This window comes from Mus musculus, chromosome 2 (genome assembly GCF_000001635.26).
Source record: "Mus musculus strain C57BL/6J chromosome 2, GRCm38.p6 C57BL/6J".
Taxonomy (NCBI): domain Eukaryota; kingdom Metazoa; phylum Chordata; class Mammalia; order Rodentia; family Muridae; genus Mus; species Mus musculus.
This window is the reverse complement of record NC_000068.7, coordinates 15,742,314-15,765,525: the sequence shown is the minus strand read 5'-3', so window position 1 is coordinate 15,765,525 and position 23,212 is coordinate 15,742,314. Positions and strand designations below refer to the sequence as shown.

Below are 23,212 nucleotides of genomic sequence, written 5' to 3'. Positions count from 1 at the left end.
AGCTGTCTCTTGTCAGAGTATGCCTGGGCCTAGCAAACATAGAAGTGGATGCTCACAGTCGGCTATTGGATGGATCACATGGCCCCCAATGAAGGAGCTAGAGAAAGTACCAAAGAAGCTAAAGGGATCTGCAACCCTATAGGTGGAACAACATTATGAACTAACCAGTACCCCGGAGCTCTTGACTCTAGCTGCATATGCATCAAAAGATGGCCTAGTCGGCCATCACTGGAAAGAGAGGCCCATTGGACACGCAAACTTTATATGCCCCAGTACAGGGGAACGCCAGGGCCATAAAAGGGGAGTGGGTGGGTAGGGGAGAGGGGGTGGGTGGCTATGGGGGACTTTAGGTATAGCATTGCAAATGTAAATGAGCGAAATACCTAATAAAAAATGGAAAAAAAAAAAAAAAAGAATGTTTGTGAGAAAAGAGAACACTGTGACCTTTGGTTCCAGGAGCTGAAGATTGCCATCTGACCTTCAGAGAGCCCCCCGGGCATTTCCCTGATCCCTTGGAGCCTCCTCTTGCTTATGCTTATATTGGGACTCTTGAATAAAGCTTTTAGAGCTTGATCAGCATGATTGACTTGCTTTCATTCTTCCTGTGTCTTTCCCTCCCACTCTCTCACTGCTTTGCTCTGGGTTCCTGCTGATTATCCCTGCAGGTCGGGGCAAACTGGCACCCAGAGTGTGGCTCTAGGTCTGGGGTCTGAGAGAGACCACTCCTCACACTGAGCCACAGCTCTGTCAAAGAGTGAGAGAAGGCTCACACTGAACCCCCCCTTCCTCAAGAATTGAATGAAGGTTCACATTGGTCCTCTGCCTCCTCAGGAGGCGAGTGAAGGTCTGCACAGGGTCACTGCTTCATTAGGAAGTGAGTGAGGATCCCCACAGACATCGCAGCAGTGTCACCCTCACTGTGAGACTGATCTGAGAAAGATGGGAAGAGTGGCTAGACTATGGGACAAGCATTAAGTAAACATGAATTTTTTTTTTAAAGGGATCTCAAGGAATCCCTCAAGACAGGAGGAATGTGGGTTAGGAAAATTTGTTTACAGCCAAGAGCTGCTCTAGCTGGGAGGAATAGGGTTTAAAATAAAATAAAATAAATAAAAAGAGTAAAAAACAAAACTACAAAAACAAAATAACAGATGTTAGAAATTTTTTTTTTAGCTCAAGCACATTAATGTTGTTCTTAGTTTCCAGTAGTAGGAATGGTAACTATATACATGATAGAATTTGACAAGTTGAGGAGTAATTAGGAAAGTTAGAAAAGCAGGGCACTGAGAAGCAACTATCAGTAGCTACCACTGTGCCTCCTCTTCCTTCTCTGGCAGAATTCACAGAAGGAGATAAAGAGTTAGACTTTGAACATGAGAGAGAGAAAGAGAATAGGTTTCAGAAAACCAGTTATCCCCTGTTCAGGACCTTTTAGGAAAAGAGAAAGAAAATGGAAATCTGCTATTTCAGAGCTCTCCTAGGGATAGGAGGAAATCAGATGTCCTGCTTCCTCTCTGGCTCCTATGGAGGTATTCTTAGTTCTGGTTAGGATAGCTGGGTCCTTTTGAGACATCAAGTTCTATTCCCTCCTCTGTCTATTGTCTGTCCTTGGTGCACCAACTTTTCCATACTTCTGTCAATTTATGTTTGTGTTTTGTTTTGTTGTTTGAATGATTGTTGTTCTATATTTAATGTTGAAAGAAAAACAATGGTTAAAACTTTATCTGCTGGCTGTCCATCCTTTGATTTAGTTTAACTTGTTTAAAAGGCATTCTCAATTTGCACAGCAGAAACTGGTAAGTTACACTGCACTGTGGCTGGGAGTCAAGTACAGCTGGAAAAGCCTTGCTAGAGGCTGATTATCTACACAGGCAGCTCTTAAAGGGGCCAACAGCTTTTTGCTTGTAACAGAATGTAGCTTAAAATTGGTAACTCAGAGTTGGGGTCATTCTAAACAACATGTGGTATGAGCCAACCCAGGAAAACAGGTCTTTAAAGATACTTCTAAATTGAGATAATATTTTGTGTAATTATTATTCTAGAAACTAGACTTATAAAGGATAAGATTTAAAACAACATTTATTTAATGAGGTATAAAAAGCTGCACTGTCATGCATTCATATATAAGAATTGGCAGCCAAATTTCTTAACGTGAAGGTGATGATTTTGGTATTGATTTTAAAGAGAATCGATTGTTTAAAATTGGGTTTTGCCTTCCAAAACTTTTGGATATATTCTAATATTGCAAAAGAAACTTTGAAAATATGGTTAAAAATGCCAGTGTTCCATTGACTGCAGTTTGCTGTTTGATTGCAAGCTCAGGATTTTTAACTCACCCATATATTGTAATTAGGATGCTTACAAGAGTTTATCTTTTGAGAACACTAGTGCAGTTCCCTGCAGCCATCTGGTCATACAAAGCGAAGACAGACTTATCTGAATATATTCATCTTTGTGCAGAAATTGGACCCTCATACAATCATTTTGGCTATGGCTGCTGCCTTGCAGGGGACTACAGTACAGGCAATGCTTCCAGCACTAAGGTTAAGTATAAATCATCTTAAGACAGACAGACCAAAATTTGGAGGCATAGACAGACAGTCAAATTGTTCCCCTGGATTCTGTTCTCACTGAACAAGGGATAATCTTTGGGTCAGGACCCTGGCAAAATGCTCAGATTAAAAAAATATTTATATTTGAGTTAATGCAAAGCTCAGAGCAGCCTCAGTGAAGCTTGTGTGGCATTTCTTTTGTTTTGCAAACCCTGCCTAGGGAAGTTTTGGGACCTCACCTCTCCTCGCCTCCAGGGAATTATTTTTTAAGCCAAAAAAAAAAAAATTATTAGATATCTATCCAGGTGTTGTTCAAAATAAAGTTTAAACTTAAGATATATGAAATGTCAACGAGGCTGTGGAACTTATAAAGGCATTACAATCTGTCCTGCCTACTCCATATAGAGTAGAAGAATCTTCTGTAATCAATTGTTATCAATTGTAATCAATGATAATCAAACACTAGCTGCTTATTTTAGTTATTGTTACTCAGTGTGCCCACAGCAATTCTTTGGTAAAAGAGAACATTAATGTGGAATCATCTTTCTTCATCTCCAAGTAAAGTTTTAACATCCTGTTATGAAGCTGTTGTGGTGTTAATCAAGAATTGTAAGATAAAATCATGAAGATATTAAAAAGAAGTCTTAAACCCTGATGAGATGTCTATTTCTTGTCTCAAACAGAAATTAAATTAGTTAATGCAGAATATTGATATTTGGTCTCTTGCATAGTAAACTTTTTAGGTAAAATTGATAATCATTATACAAAAGATAAGTTGTAAAAATTTGCTTATATTCATGCTTTTGTATTTCCTATAAATTTATGCATGCATCCCATAAAGAATATCTCTACTGTATTTATAATCAGTCCTTCTATGGGAGAGAAGTATTTGTGATTGGATCACATGTTCATTCTTTTGACTTTCCTCCTGCTTCAGCACAATTAATTGAATTGTGTGCTGTATCCAGTCTTTTGAAATATTAAAAATCAAGCAGGTAGAGATATTCATAAAGGATTATTAGAAAATAGTAGTAAGTTTGAAAGATTGTTTCTTTACTATTCATTTGCATCATCAAGATTATGAAAGATTTGCTTTCAGTGTTCTTTCTATTAATTTTAAAGAGCCAATTAAAAGGTATCAATGGATATTTCTTTCTCAAGGCATGGCTAACAGTCCTACTTTATGTCAAAAATTTGTGACACAAGCCATTCAGTCTAATAGACAGCAATAACCAATAATATACATTATACATTGCATGGATGATATCTTATTATCAGGGAAAGATCCTCAGAACTTGCTTCTATGTTATAGAAATTTACAACAGGCATTATCTGATAAAGAGTTACAAATAGCTCCAGAAAAAGTGCAAACTCAAGATCCTTATAATTATTTAGGTTTTAGGCTAACAGATCAAGCTGTTTTTCCACAGAAAATAATTATTTGTAGGGACAATTTTAAAACTTTAAATGATTTTCAAAAGGTGTTAGCTGATATTACTTTGCTTTGTCCTTATTTAAAGCTTACTACAGGAGAACTGAAACCCTTATTTGATATTCTTTTTTTAAAAAAATATTTTTATTAGGTATTTTCCTCATTTACATTTCCAATGCTATCCCAAAGACCCCATACCCTCCCCCCAACTCCCCTACCACCCACTCCCACAGTTTGGCCCTGACGTTCCCCTGTACTGGGGCATATAAAGTTTGTATGTCCAGTGTGCCTCTCTTTCCAGTGATGGCCAACCAAGGCCATCATCTTTTGATACATATGCAGCTAGAGTCAAGAGCTCCGGGGTACTGGTTAGTTCATAATGTTGTTCCACCTATAGGGTAGCAGATCCCTTTAGCTCCTTGGGTACTTTCTCTAGCTCCTCCATTGGGGGCCCTGTGATCCATCCAATAGTTGACTGTGAGCATCCACTTCTGTGTTTGCTAGGCCCCAGCATAGTCTCACAAGAGGGAGCTATATCTGGGTCCTATCAGCAAAATCTTGCTAGTGTATGCAATGGTGTAGCGTTTGGAGGCTGATTATGGGATGGATCCCTGAATATGGCAGTCTCTAGATGGTCCATCCTTTTGTCTCAGCTCCAAACTTTTGTCTCTGTAACTCCTTCCATGGGTGTTTTGTTCCCATTTCTAAGAAGGGGCAAAGTGTCCACACTTTGGTCTTCCTTCTTCTTGACTTTCATGCAGATGCTGGCGAGGATGTGGAGAAAGAGGAACACTCCTCCATTGTTGGTGGGATTGCAAGCTTGTACAACCACTCTGGAAATCAGATTAGTGGTTCCTCAGAAAATTAGACATAGTACTACCAGAGGATCCCGCAATACCTCTCCTGGGCATATATCCAGAAGATGTTCCAACTAGTAAGAAAGACACATGCTCCACTATGTTCATAGCAACCTTATTTATAATAGCCAGAAGTTGGAAAGAACCCAGATGCCCCTCAACAGAGGAATGGATACAAAAAATGTGGTACATTTACACAATGGAGTACTACTCAGCTATTAAAAAGAATGAATTTATGGAATTCCTAGGCAAATGGTTGGACCTGGAGGGCATCATCCTGAGTGAGGTAACCCAATCACAAAAGAACTCAAATGATATTTACTCACTGATAAGTGGATATTAGCCCAGAAACTTAGAATACCCAAGATATAAGATACAATTTGCGAAACACATGAAACTTATTTGATATTCTTAGTGATGATCCTACCTCTCCTTGAGCTTTAACTTCAGAAGGGTTGTTGGCCTCACAACAAATAGAAAGAGCTACTAAAAAAACAATTTGTTACTTATATAGATTATTCTTTGCCTTTACATTTTTTCATTTTTAATATGACTCATACACCTACATGACCTTTTGAGGTCAATTGTTTAGTCTGTGGAACTTGTCACACAGATTCTACTGGAGGTGGTATGGCACAAACACCATTCTTGCTCAATAAAATCCTATTTATATTTGTCATATAAGAGCTCATTCTGATCTTCCCGGACTTTTAACTGCAGGCAATGATTGTATTGACAAAGCATTGATAGGAGAAGCTTTAGTTTCAGATCCTATTTTTTTAGCTAAATGTGGTCACAATAAAATTCATCTTTCTGGTCATACCTTATCCTATATAAGATAGCTAAGGAGCAAGCTAGAATGATTTTAAAGCAATGTCCTGACTGTCTTACATTGTCTCAAGTTCCTCGTTTAGGGGTTAATCCAAGAGGCCTTATGCCCAAACATATTTGGCAAATAGATTAACTCATTATTCAGGATTTGGAAAATTGAAATATATACATGTTTGTATTGACACTTGTTCAGGATTCATTTTTGCTTCTCTACATACAGGAGAAGCTTCTAGAGATGTAATTGTTATTGCTTGCAGGCTTTTACAACAATGGGATTGCCTAAAATCATCAAGACAGATAATGGACCTGCTGATACTGGAAGCAAATTTATAGTTTTGTAAGGAATTTGGAATTGAACATAAAACTGGAATTCCTTATAATCCATGGGACAAGGAACTGTTGAATGTATGCACTACACTCTGAAAAATTGGTTTTGAATACAAAAAATGGAGAGTCATATCCCCGTACACCACAAAAATTTTAAAATTTCAATGCCAAGGAACTCTCTGAGTGTGGGGAAGAGGGCATGTTTGTGGGGTTTTTGTTTGTTTGTTTGTTTGTTTGTTTGTTTTTTCTGCAGGATGCTGAAGGAGCATGCTATTGGCCAGAGTAGTTAATGAGACATGCTGATGCTGGGACAAAGAATGATGCTGATCATGAGTTTTTAGAGTGTCCTGACAATGATGATAGAGAAGGTATATTGGGCCTTCATCCCTGATCCTCCCTTTACTGCATCCAACAGTATGGGAAGGCCTAGAAGTTGTGGCAATGGTAAACACCACTAAGTTGATAGATATGCCTGCTGGAGAAAATTTCACCATCAATAGAGAAATTAATTACTAAAGATTTAGAACTAAAGTCTCCATATACTTTTGTGGGAGGCACAGCTACAGGCACTTCTGCCATAGTTTTGCAAGGAAAAATTTATGAGCTTCTTAGAACAACAATAGATACAGAATAAAGAAAAGGAGCTGAGTACACAGCTCTCCACACTGTAGACACATCACCCTTTTTCTTGGCTATCTCTCTTAAGAGAGGGCCTGATACTTGCCAATATTACTGGATTAAGAAATGTCTCAGCCTGCTTCCTTTGTGCTGCATTAGGACATCCTCCATTGATGGCCGTCCCTTATTCCATACCAGTTGTAAAACTTTTCCCCCAATTTTTGAAGTACCCTTGTTCTTGATCCCTGAACAACAGCAATTTAAATTCTGCTATACTAGTCCCAATGATAATTTGTGCAACCCAACTTGCTCACCTAGTCAGGATCTGATTGCCCCTGAAGGGTTTTGTTTTTGATGAAATGGTACCCTTACTAAAGCTCTTTCCAAAAACATAAATAAAGAATTGCTGTGTCTTCCCGTGACCCTAGATCCTCAGTTGACCTTGCTAACTCCAGCCAAGTATTTGAGCTGGAATAGCTCCCTGGATATTAGAATCAGGTAAGCTGTTTTCCTCCTTGTAGTGGCCAGTGCCTCCTTGGTAACCTCTGTTATGGCTATCAGTTTGGCTGGAGGAATTTAACTCATTCTCTTCTCACCACCGCCAAATTATGCCAACAATTTGCATTGGCAGATGAAGCCTCCATTGAGTCATTAGCTTCTTTACAGAGACAATTAACTTCCCTTGCCCAAGTTGCCTTACAGAATTGAAGAGCACTTGATTTGCTGACTGCTAAGAAAGGTGGCACCTGTCTCTTTCTGCAAGAAGAATGTTACTTTTATGTAAATGAATCAGGTATAGTGGAAACACGAATCCAACAGTTACATAAACTTAAGTTGGAGCTCCAGAGAAAACAGTTTTCAGCCACTACTGCTAATTGGTGGAAGTCCTCTATGTATACCCTCCTGATGACCCTCCTTGGACCTTTAATAAGCATTTGATTATTAGTAACTTTTGGGCCTTTTATTTTTTAACAGAATTACTGGTTTTATAAAACAGCACATTGATTCCTTGGCATTGAGCCCTTGCAAATTCATTATCATGGACTTGATTTGGCTGACAGAGGCCTTGATGAACTTGAGGTTGATGATTCTCCTTCAGGAGCTTCATAGGATTCAGACCTGTGCATACTGGTTCTTGATAAAATGAATTCAGTATGGGCACCAGCATGGGTTGCTAGGCTAAGCACCACAGGGAAAGGTCTAACACGAACCATCTCTGAATTCCCCGTGAGACAAACCTGGTTTGCAAGGAGATTGGTATCTGTTTTCAACCTTAACCTAAGGATTTTTCTAAGGCTCTGCCTCTGTGGGTCATGTTGGTACCCACGGGAGGAATCAGGTCAATGCTCCCCCCACTGGTTAACACCCACTCATCCAAGGATGAGATGACTATTGATCACCCCAGTTATGTGGGGCCTGATTGAAAATAATTAAAAGGGAGGAGATGCCAGGATCCATGGCCATGGCCTTGTGGATATTTTCTAGCTTACATAAACAATCCTGAGAGAACATTCGTGGTCATAACAGTAAGAATGTTTGTGGGTAAAGAGGACAGTGTGACTGTTGGTTCCAGGAGCTGAAGATTGCCACCTGACCTTCAGAGAGCCCCCGGGCTCTTATCCCCTCCCTTGGAGCCTCATCTTGCTTATGCTTATATTGTCTGAATAAAGTTTTTAGAGCTTGAACAGTATGATTGACTTGCTCTCATTCTTCCTGTGTCTTTTCCTCCCACTCTCTCACTGCCTTGCCCTGGGTCCCCGGTGATTATCCCTGCAGGTTGAGGCAAAAGTACAGTACTGCTCTTTGGGAGGAGGGTCATCATAGAGCTAAGGGACAGAATAGATGTGAGAAATACTCTTAAGTTGAAGTCAGCAGAATTTGCCAGTGGACAAGTACAGTGGGATGTCAAATGTCAAAATTTCCAGCTGAAATTCAGCCTGGGGTTGATGGACAAAACTGGCATTGTGAGGAGGAACAGGAAAAGCATGGAGAAAGAGAGGCTGCAGCCGAGGCAAGATAAAAGAAGAACCTTCTAGCTGTTCCTTGAAAATCATAGGGGAGACAGAAAGCATTGGCACTTTAGGAAATACTTCAGTGATTTCTGTTTGTATTTTCATGAATTTAAATTTTTATTCTACTGTATTACTTTCATTTCACTGTACTACTGAACAACAATGATAGTTTAGTTAGTACCTGAAAGCAAATTGATAAGTATAAATGAATGTAGAGGCCTTCATACTACCTTATCTAACATGACAACAGAAGAACACTGGATGAGAATTATAGAGAAAAATATTACTGTCTCATTTTTGTTTGTTTTCAATTTATAAAACACTGTCATTTGTGGAACATTCAGCTTCATGGGGCATTTTGGGTTGGACCAAAAGTCTCATTTGTTATGAAGATAACACAGAGCCAAACAGTTTAGACAGGTTTTAAAGTTTCATATTTTTCTTCCCAACCTTGAGACAGAAAATTGGGACTAATGGTCTGTAACAGATACTTCCCAGCTCTGCTTCTGCCTCCAGCAACTCTACTCTAGCCTTCTTGGCACCATGAGCCACAGAATAAATTCAGTAAAATAATTGGGGAACCTAGAGTTTCAATGATGACTCTCCCTACTTTTCAATATTCTTTCTTCTACAGCATTCCCAAAGCCACAATGATTCTAAATATAAACTTGGAAGGTATGTAGGGAAAACCCAGGCTATTAAAATTAGAAAAATTTAAGCTGTAATATCATTCTTGCCCTGAATTTTTATATCATCTAGATCACTTGTATTCTGAAAATTAATATTTTACAGTTACAAAGCAGAATTCATAAAGGGTTAATATATCTGATTATCAGCATGCTAGTGGTTCATGTCATGAACTCAATATATAGATATGTCTGGTTAACTTGTCGCTTCACTTTTCAATGTAAGGTTAAATAGTAAAGTTACTGATTCTACGCAGCAGTTAACATATAGCAACCATAGATGGATCAGACCTTATTCTCAACACTTAAAACAATATAGAATTGGTCTGAAATTGTACTTCAGTACTGAAATACTTGCCTAGTATGCATGAAATCCCCATCCTATCTCTAGCACTCTGAAAAGAATACAAGACTATATAAAACACTGTTCTAATGTTGTATTATGACATCTATTTACAAATTTGCTGTCTGGATAAGACTGTATATATTCTCTGCCCTTACATATCTCCCTATAGCTAAGGAATACTGACTACTAGACCATTGACAGGTTTAACTTTATGGATGTGTGTAAATATATGCATACCATATCCTAATATGGGTGTAGTGCTTTCTGTTCTCCATCCTCTAATTTGAAAACAGATATCTCAGATGGGGATGTGGCCTTAAGCTCTAGTCCCATATGGGCAGGACATATGGAATGGAGATTCACAGCTTAGAACTTCAGGAGGATTTGTAGAGCTCTGAATAAGAAATTGATATCATTGCTATTCTTTTTCTAAGCTAACCCACATGTTCAGAGCTAGAAGTAGGTTTTGTGGTTATATGCAAATGAGAAATGTATTTCAAGAAGTCTGTCTAATATACCGTAAGGTACATTTTATATGAAAACAGTTAATACTTAAGAAATAATACAATAGAACACATAGTGAAGATAATAAAAACACTTAAAGGTGGGTACCACTCCATTTATCCTTTCCTTTAGAAAATATTATCATCCCCAAGCAAGATATAAAACAGCAAGCAAATAATATACCTGCTTTCTTACAACTGCCATTATTATCAAAGAAAAGAAAAATTTCACTATAAGCATAATAGGTGGTGTGTACAAAATAAATTGAGGGACTAAAGGGAGAAAATGTCAGAAAACAATGTGTATGATATCCCCTGGATCCATTGAATAAACATGGGCACTCAGGAGAAGCATATGCCAAGAAGAATGAAAAGCATGTGTCAAAGCCCAGACTGAACTTAACTGGATAGACTGAATAAGTACTAGGTAGAAGGTATTTTTTATAGTTGAGGACTCACTGTGGAAAGGGGAATCATGAATTCTTGTGGAGCTTGTCCTTTATTCTTTGTGAGACCTAACTGAAATTTGATTTGACTCTGAAGGCAGTCTTGGGGAGATGCTGATGATCATGAAGGTATTATCATCTAACATTAAAAGGCCCCATTGGGCTGCTGTTGAGATTATATGATATGAGGTTCAAAGATAGAAACCAAGAGACCACTTACAAAGCAAATGGAATCTGAGAGACAATGGTGGCTTGGGGTAAAGGCAAATGAATGAGCTGGTTTTGGAAAGATCTGAGGTACGTAAATATGAACATGCACACTTACTAAAATATGAAGAGGTGATGAAGCAGCTTTCTTACTAGACTTGCAGAGATTGGTTTGGCTTTGCATAGTGCTCTGAAGAATAGCTCGTATCTAATGACAGCAATTGCTACTGCCTGAATGGTTAGATAGAAAAATATTAACTTCAGAGAAGGGAGTGGAATGGGACCCATGAACTGCTTTAAGCTCTTCCACCCAGGGATGCCAAGGTAAGGGAATCACATGTAGTTACAATACATGCAAACTGGCCAGGCATGATGGTTCACAACTTTAACCCCAGTACTCAGAGGCAGAGGTAGATGGATTTCTGAGTCCAAGGCCAGCTTTGTCTACAGAGCAAGTTCCAGGACAGTGAAAACTACACAGAGAAACTCCACTTTGAATAATAACAAAAACAACAACATCAAACAAACAAAAAAGATATTAGTAAGTAAGTTACTCTTGGGTCCCAGTATAGTCTGCAAATGACACTCTGGGGACAAAATTTAGGATGGGTGATAAGAGTTGATGGTGTCATGTGATGAATCCTAAAAATCAGACTCCAGAGACTAGCATCGGAATGCAGATATGAGTTTATTGCCCAGCCCATAAGCCTATATACAGGGTTTGACTCGATCCCAAGTTTCTAAATATGTGGCCAATGAAAGCCCTACCTAACGATGTTACTCAGAAGAAGCCAGGGGAATGTAGAGATGTGAGTGAGTGGGGAAGTGGGAGGGGTCATCATCATCTGTTAGGACATCCTTAAGGTTGGGCCACCATCCTGGCCTTGGTTCCTTTTTGTTGTCTCACCAGTATTCTTGGAACCATCTCAGATCTAATACCCGGTAAAGTAAATCAGGACTCTTTGAGGACTCACGGAAGCCTATGGTACCTTGCTCTCTGTCCCACTTTTCCCTGCACAAGGTTGACTCCCCCCCCCCCACCTCCCATGACATTGGTCTTCTATATCATTTGCATTAAGAGCTTCTGGTCTGAGTCCCAGTATAATGTTTATGAATTTCATTTTCAGTTTTACTGGACCACTGTGCATTGCAGAGTAGGAACAGCCTCTTCTCTACACCCTGTTGTAAGCCTGGGCTATTCTGATTTTTAGTAGCTTCTCTCATTATCTCAGGGAATTTTATTAGTCACTCAAGTTGTGATGTTGAACAGAATTTAAGTATGGAGTTTAGGAGAGATGTGTCAGGTGAAAATATAAATCTGGGAAATAGTCTATTTTCAATAGATATAAATTTTAAAATGTGGAAAAATATATTATAAACAATAACTAGGAATAGTTACAGTATAGCTCAAATTTTAAATATTGGTGCCATTGAAGATAAATGAAATGGTACTGAAGTTTTAAAAAATGAAATGTGACTATAAACAACTTGGTAATTACTATATTGAAACAATTATTTTTATAATCATTAAGTCTCACAAAGATCATGATACTGCATTATAACTTCAGATATGACTTACTAAAATTTTGTATGTGATAAAATAAAGAAATAAGAGATTGAAACATATTTACTATATTACAAAAGTTTAAGACTAATTACTAGTAAAGATTTAGAGAAAAATTTCAAGTGTCAATAACTTTAAGGAACTGTATAAGTGAGGAAACTTTCTGTTATACCTGAGTATTGGTTTTCTTGGTATTTCTTTCAAATAGACAGATTTGGAAATTCTCATGTCTTTGAAATGTTCTCTCTTACCTGGGTAGAGGGTACAATCCATGAATGACAGATCATCAATTGCAATATCTCCAGTAAATCCATCTCCCACTGAGGCCATTATCAAGATCTAAGGTATAAAAGAAAGGAGTTGAATTGTGAATAAAATTATAGAACCCTGGGGATGAAAAGGAGCTCACAAGACTGGGGAGATGGAGACAGCTCACTCAGCAAAAATGATTTCTACATAAGTATGAGGTGTTGAGTTTGATCCCATATATCCACCACATATTGGGGAAGCATGTTGAATACCTCTAATCCCATCACTGAGGAAGTAGAGAAAGGATGATTCTAGGGTCCCACTGGACAGATAGACTAGCCCCATGGCTATCAACCTTGCTAAAGCATCAACCCTTTGATACAGTTCTTCATGTTATAGTAACCCCCCAAAAATAAAATTATTTTCATTGCTACTTCATAACCATAATTTTGATGGTTATAAATCATAATGTAAATATCTTGAAGATAAAAGTTTGATAAAAGGGGTTTGTGACACACGGATTTATAATTAGTGGTCTAGCCTAATTGGTAAGTTCCAAATCTCAGTGAGAAAAAGACCCTGTCACACAGAAGTGAATATGGTTCATCAGGATGACAGCTGAGCTTGTCATCTGGATACCACATGTGCCTTCCTAGATACATACTTACATACATACTTACATACATACTTACATACATACATACATACATACATACATACATACATACATACATATAGATGCATAAGTGTGCAAACACAGACATATACACACCATATATATATATGTTTGTATGTATGTGGGTGTTTATGTGTGTGTGTGTGTGTGTGTGTGTGTGTGTGAGAGAGAGAGAGAGAGAGAGAGAGAGAGAGAGAGAGAGAGAGAGAGAGAAACTCAGAGAAAAATGAAAAGAAAACTATTCATGCCCTTCTGGTTTGCACCAGCACCAGGTAACCTTGGGCCCAGAGTCAGCAGACACCCCCAAGGTCCCCTAGAAGACTCTCCACACAATCTTAGGACCACCGGTGAGTAGAACACAACATCTGTTCCAATTCAATCACTCGGGACCTGAGACAGCATTAGGGAAGAAGAAAAGCCGGCCTGACCAGGGTCACAAATCCTTTCCTGTCAGCACCAGCACCGGGTTACCTAGGCACGGAGTCAGGAGACACCTGCAAGGTCTCTAGAGGACAGATTCTGAGGCAGACCTGTTTCAGGCTCCAGATATCCGGGCACCTTCCCTGGCAGAGGAGAGGTGTCCGCCTCGCCCAAGAGGGCTTTCCAGAAGCATCTGGGGGCACCATCTTGATTCCCAGATCCCTCTGAGACTAGTCTGAGCAGGTGAGAGTGTGGACAACAGAAACTAACAGCTTCTGGGACAGGCCCTGTTTCGAGCCAGGAGGCAGGTCTGAACTCCAAATATCTGTGCACCTACCCTGTAAGAGGAATGCTTGCCTGCAGAGAGTGCTCTGACCACTGAAACTCAGAGGAGAGAGTTAGTCTCCCAGGGCTGCTAATAGAGGCTAACAGAACCACAAGAGGAACAAGCTCTAACCAGAGACATCTATAACAACTAACTCCAGAGATTACCAGATGGCAAAAGGCAAATGCAAGAATCTTACTAACAGAAACCAAGACCACTCACCATCATCAAAACGTAGCACTCCCACCATGCCCAGTCCTGGGCACCCCAACACACCCAAAAAGCTAGGCCTGGATTTAAAAGCATATCTTGTGATGATGGTAGAGGACATCAAGAAGGACTTTAATAACTCACTTAAAGAAATACAGGAGAACACTGCTAAAGAATTACAAGTCTTTAAAGAAAAACAAGAAAACAAAACCAAACAGGTAGAAGTCCTTAAAGAAAAACAGAAAAACACATCCAAACAGGTGATGGAAATGAACAAAACCATATTAGACCTAAAAAAGGAAGTAGGCACAATAAAGAAAACCCAAAGTGAGGCAACACTGGAGATAGAAACCTTAGGAAAGAAATCTGGAACCATAGATGTGAGCATCAGCAACAGAATACAAGAGATGGAAGAAAGAATCTCAGGTGCAGAAGATTCCATAGAAAACATCGGCACAAAAATCAAAGAAAATGCAAAATACAAAAAGATCCTGAGTCAAAACATCCAGGAAATCCAGGACACAATGAAAAGACCAAACCTACAGATAATAGGAGTAGATGAGAATGAACATTTTCAACTTAAAGGGCCAGCAAATACCTTCAACAAAATTATAGAAGAAAACTTGCCAAACCTAAAGAAAGAGATGGCCATGAACATACAAGAAGCCACAGAACTCCAAATAGGCTGGACCAGAAAAGAAATTCCTCCCGACACATAATAATTAGAACAACAAATGCACTAAATAAAGATAGAATATTAAAAGGAGCAAGGGAAAAAGGACAAGTAACATATAAAGGAAGGTCTATCAGAATTACACCAGATTTTTCACCAGAGACTATGAAAGCCAGAAGAGCCTGGACAGATGTTATACAGACACTAAGAGAACACAAATTCCAGCCCAGGCTACTATACCTGGCCAAACTCTCAATTACCATAGATGGAGAAACCAAAGTATTCCATGACAAAACCAAATTCACACATTATCTTTCCAGGAATCCAGCCCTTCAAAGGATAATAACAGAAAAAAAAACAATACAAGGATGGAAACCACATCCTAGAAAAAGCAAGAAAGTAATCCTACAACAAACCTAAACAAAGACAGCCACAAGAATAGAATGCCAAATCTAACAACAAAAATAAGAGGAAGCAACAATTACCTTTCCTTAATATCTCTTAATATCAATGGACTCAATTTGCCAATAAAAGACATAGACTAACTGACTGGCTACACAAACAGGACCCAACATTTTGCTGCTTACAGGAAATCCACCTCAGGGAAAAAGACAGTCACTACCTCAGAATGAAAGACTGGAAAACAATTTTTCAAACAAATGGTCTGAAGAAACAAGCTGGAGTAGTCATTCTAATATCTAATAAAATTGACTTCCAACCCAAAGTTATCAAAAAAGACAAGGAGGGACACTTCATACTAATCAAAGATAAAATCTTCCAAGAGGAACACTCAATTCTGAATATCTATGCTCCAAATGTAAGGGCAGCCACATTCATTACAGAAACTTAGTAAAGCTCAAAGCAAACATTGCACCTCACACAATAATAGTGGGAGACTTCAACACATCACTTTCACAAACGGACAGATCATGGAAACAGAAACTAAACAGGGACACACTGAAACTAACAGAAGTTATGAAGATATCTACAGAACATTTTATCCTAAAAGAAAAGGATATACCTACTTCTTATGGTAACTTCTCCAAAATTGAACATATAATTAGTCACAAAACAGGCTTCAACATATACAAAAATATTGAAATCGTCCCATGTATCCTATCAGATCACCATGGACTAAGGCTGATCTTCAATAACAACATAAATAATAGAAAGCCAACATTTACATGGAAACTGAACAACACTCTTCTCAATGATAACTTGGTCAAGGAAGGAATAAAGAAAGAAATTAAAGACTATTTAGAGTTTAATGAAAATGAAGCCACAACATAGCCAAACTTATGGGACACAATGAAAGGATTTCTAAGAGGGAAACTCATAGCTCTGAGTGCCTCCAAAAAGAAACTAGAGAGAGCACTCTCTAGCATCTTGACAACACACCTAAAAGCTCTAGAACAAAAGGAAGCAAGTTCACCCAAAATGAGTAGATAGTAGGAAATAATCAAACTCAGGGGCAAATTAACCAAGTGGAAACAAGAAGAACTATTCAAAGAATCAAACAAAGGATGAGCTGGTTCTTTGAGAAAATCAACAAGATAGATCAACCCTTAGCCAGACTCACTAGAGGGCACAGGGTCAGCATCCTAATTAATAAAATCAGAAATGAAAAGGGAGACATAACAACAGATCCTGAAGAAATCCAAAACACCATCAGATCTTTCTACAAAAGGCTATACTCAACAAAACTGGAAAACTTGGATGAAATGGACAAATTTATAGACAAATACAAGGTACCAAAGTTAAATCTTGATCAGGTTAATGATCTAAACAGTCCTATATCCCCTAAAGAAATATAAGCAGTCATTAATAGTTTCCCAATCAAGAAAAGCCCAGGACCAGATGGGTTTAGTGCAGAGTTCTATCAGACCTTCAAAGAAGATTTAATTCCAGTTCTTCACAAACTATTCCACAAAATAGAAGCAGAAGGTACTCTACCCAATTCATTCTATGAAGCCACAATTACTCTGATACCTAAACCACAGAAAGACCCAACAAAGAGAGAACTTCAGACCAATTTCCCTTATGAATATCTATGCAAATATACTCAATAAAATTCTCGCTAATGAATCCAAGAACACATCAAAACAATCATCCATTCTGATCAAGTAGGTTTCATTCCAGGAATGCAGGGATGGTTTAATATATGGAAATCCATCAATGTAATCCATAATATATGCAAACTAAAAGACAAAAACCACATGATCATCCTGTTAGATGGGGAGAAAGCATTTTCAAAATCCAACACCCATTCATGATAAAAGTCTTGGAAAAGATCAGTAATTCAAGACTCATATCCAAACATGATAAAAAGCAATCTACAGCAAACCAGTAGCCAACATCAAATAAATGGTGAGAAGCTGGAAGCAGTCCCACTAAAATCAGGGACTAGACAAGGCTGCCCACCTTTTCCCTACCTGTTCAACATTGAACTTGAAGTCCTAGCCAGAGCAATTTGACAACAAAAGGAGATCAAGGGGATACAAATTGGAAAGAAAGAAGTCAAAATATCACTTTTTACAGATGATATGATAGTATATATAAGTGACCCTAAAAATTCCACCAGAGAACTCCTAAACCTGATAAACAGCTTTGGTGAAATAGCTGGATATAAAATTAACTCAAACAAGTATGTGGCCTTTCTCTACACAAAGAATAATCAGGCTGAGAAAGAAATTAGGGAAACAACACCCTTCTCAATAGTCACAAATAATATAAAATACCTTGGCGTGACTCTAACTAAGGAAGTGAAAGATCTGTATGAAAAGAACTTCAAGTCTTTGAAAAAATAAATTAAAGACGGTATCAGAAGATGGAAAGATCTCCCATGCTCATGGATTGGCAGGATCAATATAGTAAAAATGGCTATCTTGCCAAAAGCTATCTACAGATTCAATGCAATCCCCACCAAAATTCCAACTCAATTCTTCAACGAATTAGAAATGGCAATATGCAAATTCAACAGGAATAACAAAGAACCTAGAATAGCAAAAACTCTTCTCAAAGACAAAAGGCCCTCTGGTGGTATCACCATGCCTGACCTAAAGCTGTACTACAGAGCAATTGTGATAAAAACTACATGGTACTGGTATAGTGACAGACAAGTAGGCCAATGGAATAGAATTGAAGACCCAGAAATGAACCCACACACCTATAGTCACTCGATCTTTGACAAGGGCGCTAAAACCATCTAGTGGAAAAAAGACAGCATTTTCAATCAATGGTGCTGGCACAACTGGCTGTTATCATGTAGAAGATTGCGAATTGATCCATTACTATCTCCTTGTACTAAGGTCAAATCTAAGAGGATCAATGAACTTCACATAAAACCAGAGACACTGAAACTTATAGAGGAGAAAGTGGGGGAAAGTCTCGAAGATATGGGCACAGGGGAAAAATTCCTGAATAGAACAGCAATGGCTTATGATGTAAGATTAAGAATCTACAAATGGGACCCTCATAAAATTGCAAAGCTTCTGTAAGGCAAAAGACACCATCAATAAGACAAAAAGGCCACCAACAGATTGGGAAATGATCTTTACCTATCCTAAATCAGATAGGGGACTAATATCCAATATATATATAAATTAAAAAGGTAGACTCCAGAAAAATCAAATAACTCCAGTAAAAATGGAGCTCAGAGCTAAACAAAGAATTCTAATCTGAGGAATACTGAATGGCCTAGAAGCACAATACCAAATGGCTGAGAAGCACCTGAAAAAATTTTCAGCATCCTTAATCATCAGGGAAATGCAAATCAAAACAACACTGAGATTCCACCTCACACCAGTTAGAATGGCTGAGATAAAAAGTTCAGGTGACAGCAGATGCTGGTGAGGATGTGGAGAAAGAGGAACACTCCTCCATTGTTGGTGGGATTGCAAACTTGTACAACCACTCTGGAAATCAGTCTGGCAGTTCCTCAGAAAAATGGACATAGTACTACTGGAGGATTCCTCAATACCTCTCCTGGGCATATATCCAGGAAATGTTCCAACTGGAAAGAAGGACACATGCTCCACTATGTTCATAGCAGCCTTATTTATAATAGCCAGAAGCTGGAAAGAACCCAGATGCCCCTCAACAGTAGAATGGATACAGAAAATGTGGTACATTTACACAATGGAGTACTACTCAGCTATTAAAAACAATGAATTTATGAATTTATGAAATTCCTAGGTAAATGGATATACCTGGAGGGCATCTTCCTGAGTGAGGTAACCCATTCACAAAAGAACTCACATGATATGTACTCACTGATTAGTGGATATTAGCCCACAAACTTAGAATACCCAAGATATAAGATACAATTTGTAAAACTCATGAAACTGAAGAAGAACGAAACCAAAGTGTGGACACTTTGCCCCTTCTTAGAATTGGGAACAAAACACCCATGGAAGGAGTTACAGAGACAAAGTTTGGAGCTGAGAGGAAAGAATGGACTAGACTGCCATACCCGTGGATCCATTCCATAATCAGCCTCCAAAGGCTGACACCATTGCATACAGTAGCAAGATTTTGCTGAAAGGACCCTGATATAGCTGTCTCTTGTGAGGCTATGCAGGGGCCTAGCAAACACAGAAGTGGATGCTCACAGTCAGCTATTGGATGGATCACAGTGCCCCCAACTGAGGAGCTAGAGAAAGTACTCAAGGAGCTAAAGGGATCTGCAACCCTATAGGTGGAACAACAATATGAACTAACCAGTACGCTCTGGAGCTCGTGTCTCTATCTGCATATGCATCAGAAGATGGCCTAGTAGGCCATCAGTGGAAAGAGAGGCCCATTGGTCTTCCAAACTTTACATGCCTAAGTACATGGGAATGCCAGGGCCAAGAATTGGGAGTGGGGGGTAGGGGGAAGGGGGACTTTTGGGAGAGCATTGGAAATATAAATGAAGAAAATACCTAATTAAAAAGAAAAAAAAAAACTACTCATTTTCCTGGTAACAGGAAGTATTATAATTATCAGGCCTGTGTATGGCTGAGTCCCATTCTGTTTCTACTATATCCTATGCAGATTGAGTCTGATAAACCCGACTAGAGAGGTTAGCAAAGAATGGACACAAGTACAGAAATTCTGGGGTCAGAATGACTGTGTATCCTGTGATAAAAAGGCCACACCTACTCAGCAACCAGGAACCTCAGCACTTCTACTTTGTATAACACACTGGGAATGAGTTAGCTGCCCTCTTCAGAATGTTTTTGTAGGCATCAGCCTTGAGCTATAAACATGGAGGAGGAGCAAGCTTTGTTGATAGTTCTGCACACACTGGTGAATCATTTGTAAACATTTACACTTGTACACATACTATCAACATTCCACTGGGACTAGACGAAGGCTTTACCACCCTCTGATCCTGGCATAGGAGATAAGCTTTGTCAGTTTCCCATGGGTCTAAGACTTTAGTCCTTGTCAGTAATACACACTCACTGGGTTTTATCTACTAAGCGACTCACTGGAGCTTCCTCGGCTCCTCACACTGTATCTGAGACATTTCAATTGTCTGAAACCTCACCACTCAGATCCATTGGATTCCCTGGAAATTTCAAATGTGGCTCTAGAGTTGTCTTATTTCCTTCTGATCTCTAGGTATTTGAATCCCATTCACTCTTCCCTCATCCATTTCTCCCTTTTTGTCTTTCATTAACGTTTTATCTACTTCTGTGGTTAAATGACCTCACCCTACCAGAAGCTTACTTGCTCTATTTTATGATGGAATATACATCAAATCTTAAGCAATTTTTCACATGTACTTGAAACTGGCTAATCCATATTGATTCTCTTTGGAATTGTATTAATCACAGCAACTCACACAATTTTGGTGCTGTTATAGGATCTGTAATTTAATCAAAAGCCTAGAAAATACTGGCAAACCACTATAGTATATGGCCGACTATGATTAAAGCTGAGACTTACTGTCATAGAATTATTCATGATGAATTATTTTAATACATATGCAAATATGTGTCATACTTACTCAGCATCTTAATAAAAAAGAATTAGAACAAACCAAAACTTTTACAGGAAGTTTATTCTCTTTTCCATTATTAAAAGAAAATAATTTCCATTTCATTTTCTTTCACAACTGCTGAATATGGAAGCTGAAATTTTAGTTCACTTCTCTCATGTTCTATTCTGTATTTAATGCTATCAAGCCCTTATATAATGATAACCCAGTCCAAGGAGGGAGGTTTAAAAAGTCAAAGTTGCTGACATCAAAACTCTTGGTAAACCTCCTCAAATTGAACTTTCTTAAAAATGTTTCTGAAGTCAGGCTATGATAAAAATTTGTCAATATGAAAATACTTAGCATCAAATACTAGGCAAATATATAGTCCACTTCATATTGCCTCAGAAAAACTTGTATAATCAATTTTTTCACATAAGTGTATTATTATTTGTTTTAGGTATTTTCTTATTTTACATTTCAAATGCTATCCCAATAGTCCCCCATATCCCCCCCACACACACTCCTCTACCCACTCACTCCCACTTCTTGGCCCTGGCGTTCCTCTGTACTGAGGCATACAAAGTTTGCAACACCAAGTGGCCTCTTTTCCCAATGATGGCCAACTAGGCCATCTTCTGCTACATATGCAGCTAGAGACAAGAGCTCTGGGGGTACTGGTTAGTTCATATTCCACCAATAAGATTGCAGACCCCTTTAGCTCCTTGAATACTTATTGAGATTATGTCGATATACATTATTTTCATTTTTATTAAGAAGGAAAAAAAATAATGTTACAGAGTTGCTCCACTGGAGGGAACCTATGCCTGGTACTATCAATAGTGAAAAACTGCTGGCTGAGGAGGTCATAGGCCACGGTAGGAACTTAATGCTGTTGTTTAACTAAGTTAACAGAGTGACAATGCGTGTTTATGACTTCAGACCAGCACTACTCTCAGCCTAATTGGAGAAGCATCTCTTTACTATGATAATAATGAATGCAGAGATTTGTGGCAGGCCAAGGTGTTGATAATAAGTGACAGTTGTGTGCTCAGCCCCATAAAAGCCATTTATATCATCCCCTCTAAGGTCCAGGGAACATCCTGGAAAAGAGGGTAGAAAGAATATCCAGAAAGTCGCTCAAATGCACTTCAGTGCATGATATAACAATTGCACCCATGTTTACACAACAGCTTAGGCTGCCTGCCCTGAGCCTGCAGTAGGTTATGTTTGTCAGCTGTTAGTCATAGATCAAAGAGGAGTCAAGTTGGCTACTGATGGTTTCTGGTGGAGGAGTAATGATTGTTTTCAGTTGTATACCCACCAAGGAGCCCACCCTAGCCCCAATGGGTAATTCCAAACCATCATTACACAGACAATTCTAGTTAAATCAGTAGGTCACAAAACAAACAAAAAGAAATGAATGTGAGACAGGGACATGCTTGAAGGAGGAGAGAAGTAGAATGGAAGGATGATAGTATGGAGTCCAGGGACAAAGTGAGAATAATAATAATTCACCTTACCCAGGCACATAAGTGTCAAGCAACAAGTCTAATAAATTTTTTATAAGAAATAAGATGGGAAGATAAACAAAATATAGAAACATATTCATGCCCAAATTCTACAAATATTATTAATAATCAGAAATCAACTGTCAAATTTGTCAAAAATGATTACAAAATTATATGTTGAAGAAAAGCTATTACTAGCTAAAAATAACAAAAGATGAATAAATTGCCAATAATATGGTACTTAGATCAATATGTATACAATAGCAAAGTGAGGTGATAAACCAGCTCAGCTTAGAAGAAAAGTGAAAACCAGGCAAATAGAGACCCAGTACAATTCATGACCATAGGCTCCAGATTGTAATCATCTTAATAATGAGCATAGAGAAAAAAATAATACCAGGATCCAATGTTTAATTGAAAAATAGTGTTGAAACCCATGGAAACACCTACATAGTAACTGTGATTATATATAACACATATGGTTTCATTCTAGGATAGAGACTCGTTTGTCATCTACATATATCCTCAAATTAAGGAACTGCCCATTTTCATTGAAAATTACAGGAATATCATGTGACCTAGAGTGTGCCACAGTAGATAAACAGCACATTTGGGAGGCTGCTGCTTGCAGAGCTGATTTCTGTTCGAGTTTATTCTACATTAACCAACAAGCAATTTGGTGCTCTTTCTCAAGGAAAACAGGCAAGTCTTGCTCGAACACATAATTGAATCACACATAGCATTTGTCAAAATATCAATATGTTAGTGACATAAATGTGAACATTCTTGAGAAGCAATGGAC

General features: G+C 38.4%; 1 protein-coding gene across 1 annotated transcript in view; it reads right to left on the bottom strand.

Moving 5' to 3' along the window:
- Malrd1 (MAM and LDL receptor class A domain containing 1) overlaps positions 1 to 23,212 on the bottom strand; it is a 729,079-nt gene that overhangs the window by 490,032 nt on the left and 215,835 nt on the right. The window contains exon 18 of the mRNA NM_001310455.1: positions 12,633 to 12,720. Within this exon, the coding sequence (NP_001297384.1) occupies positions 12,633 to 12,720 (88 nt within the window). The remainder of the gene's footprint in view (positions 1 to 12,632; positions 12,721 to 23,212) is intronic.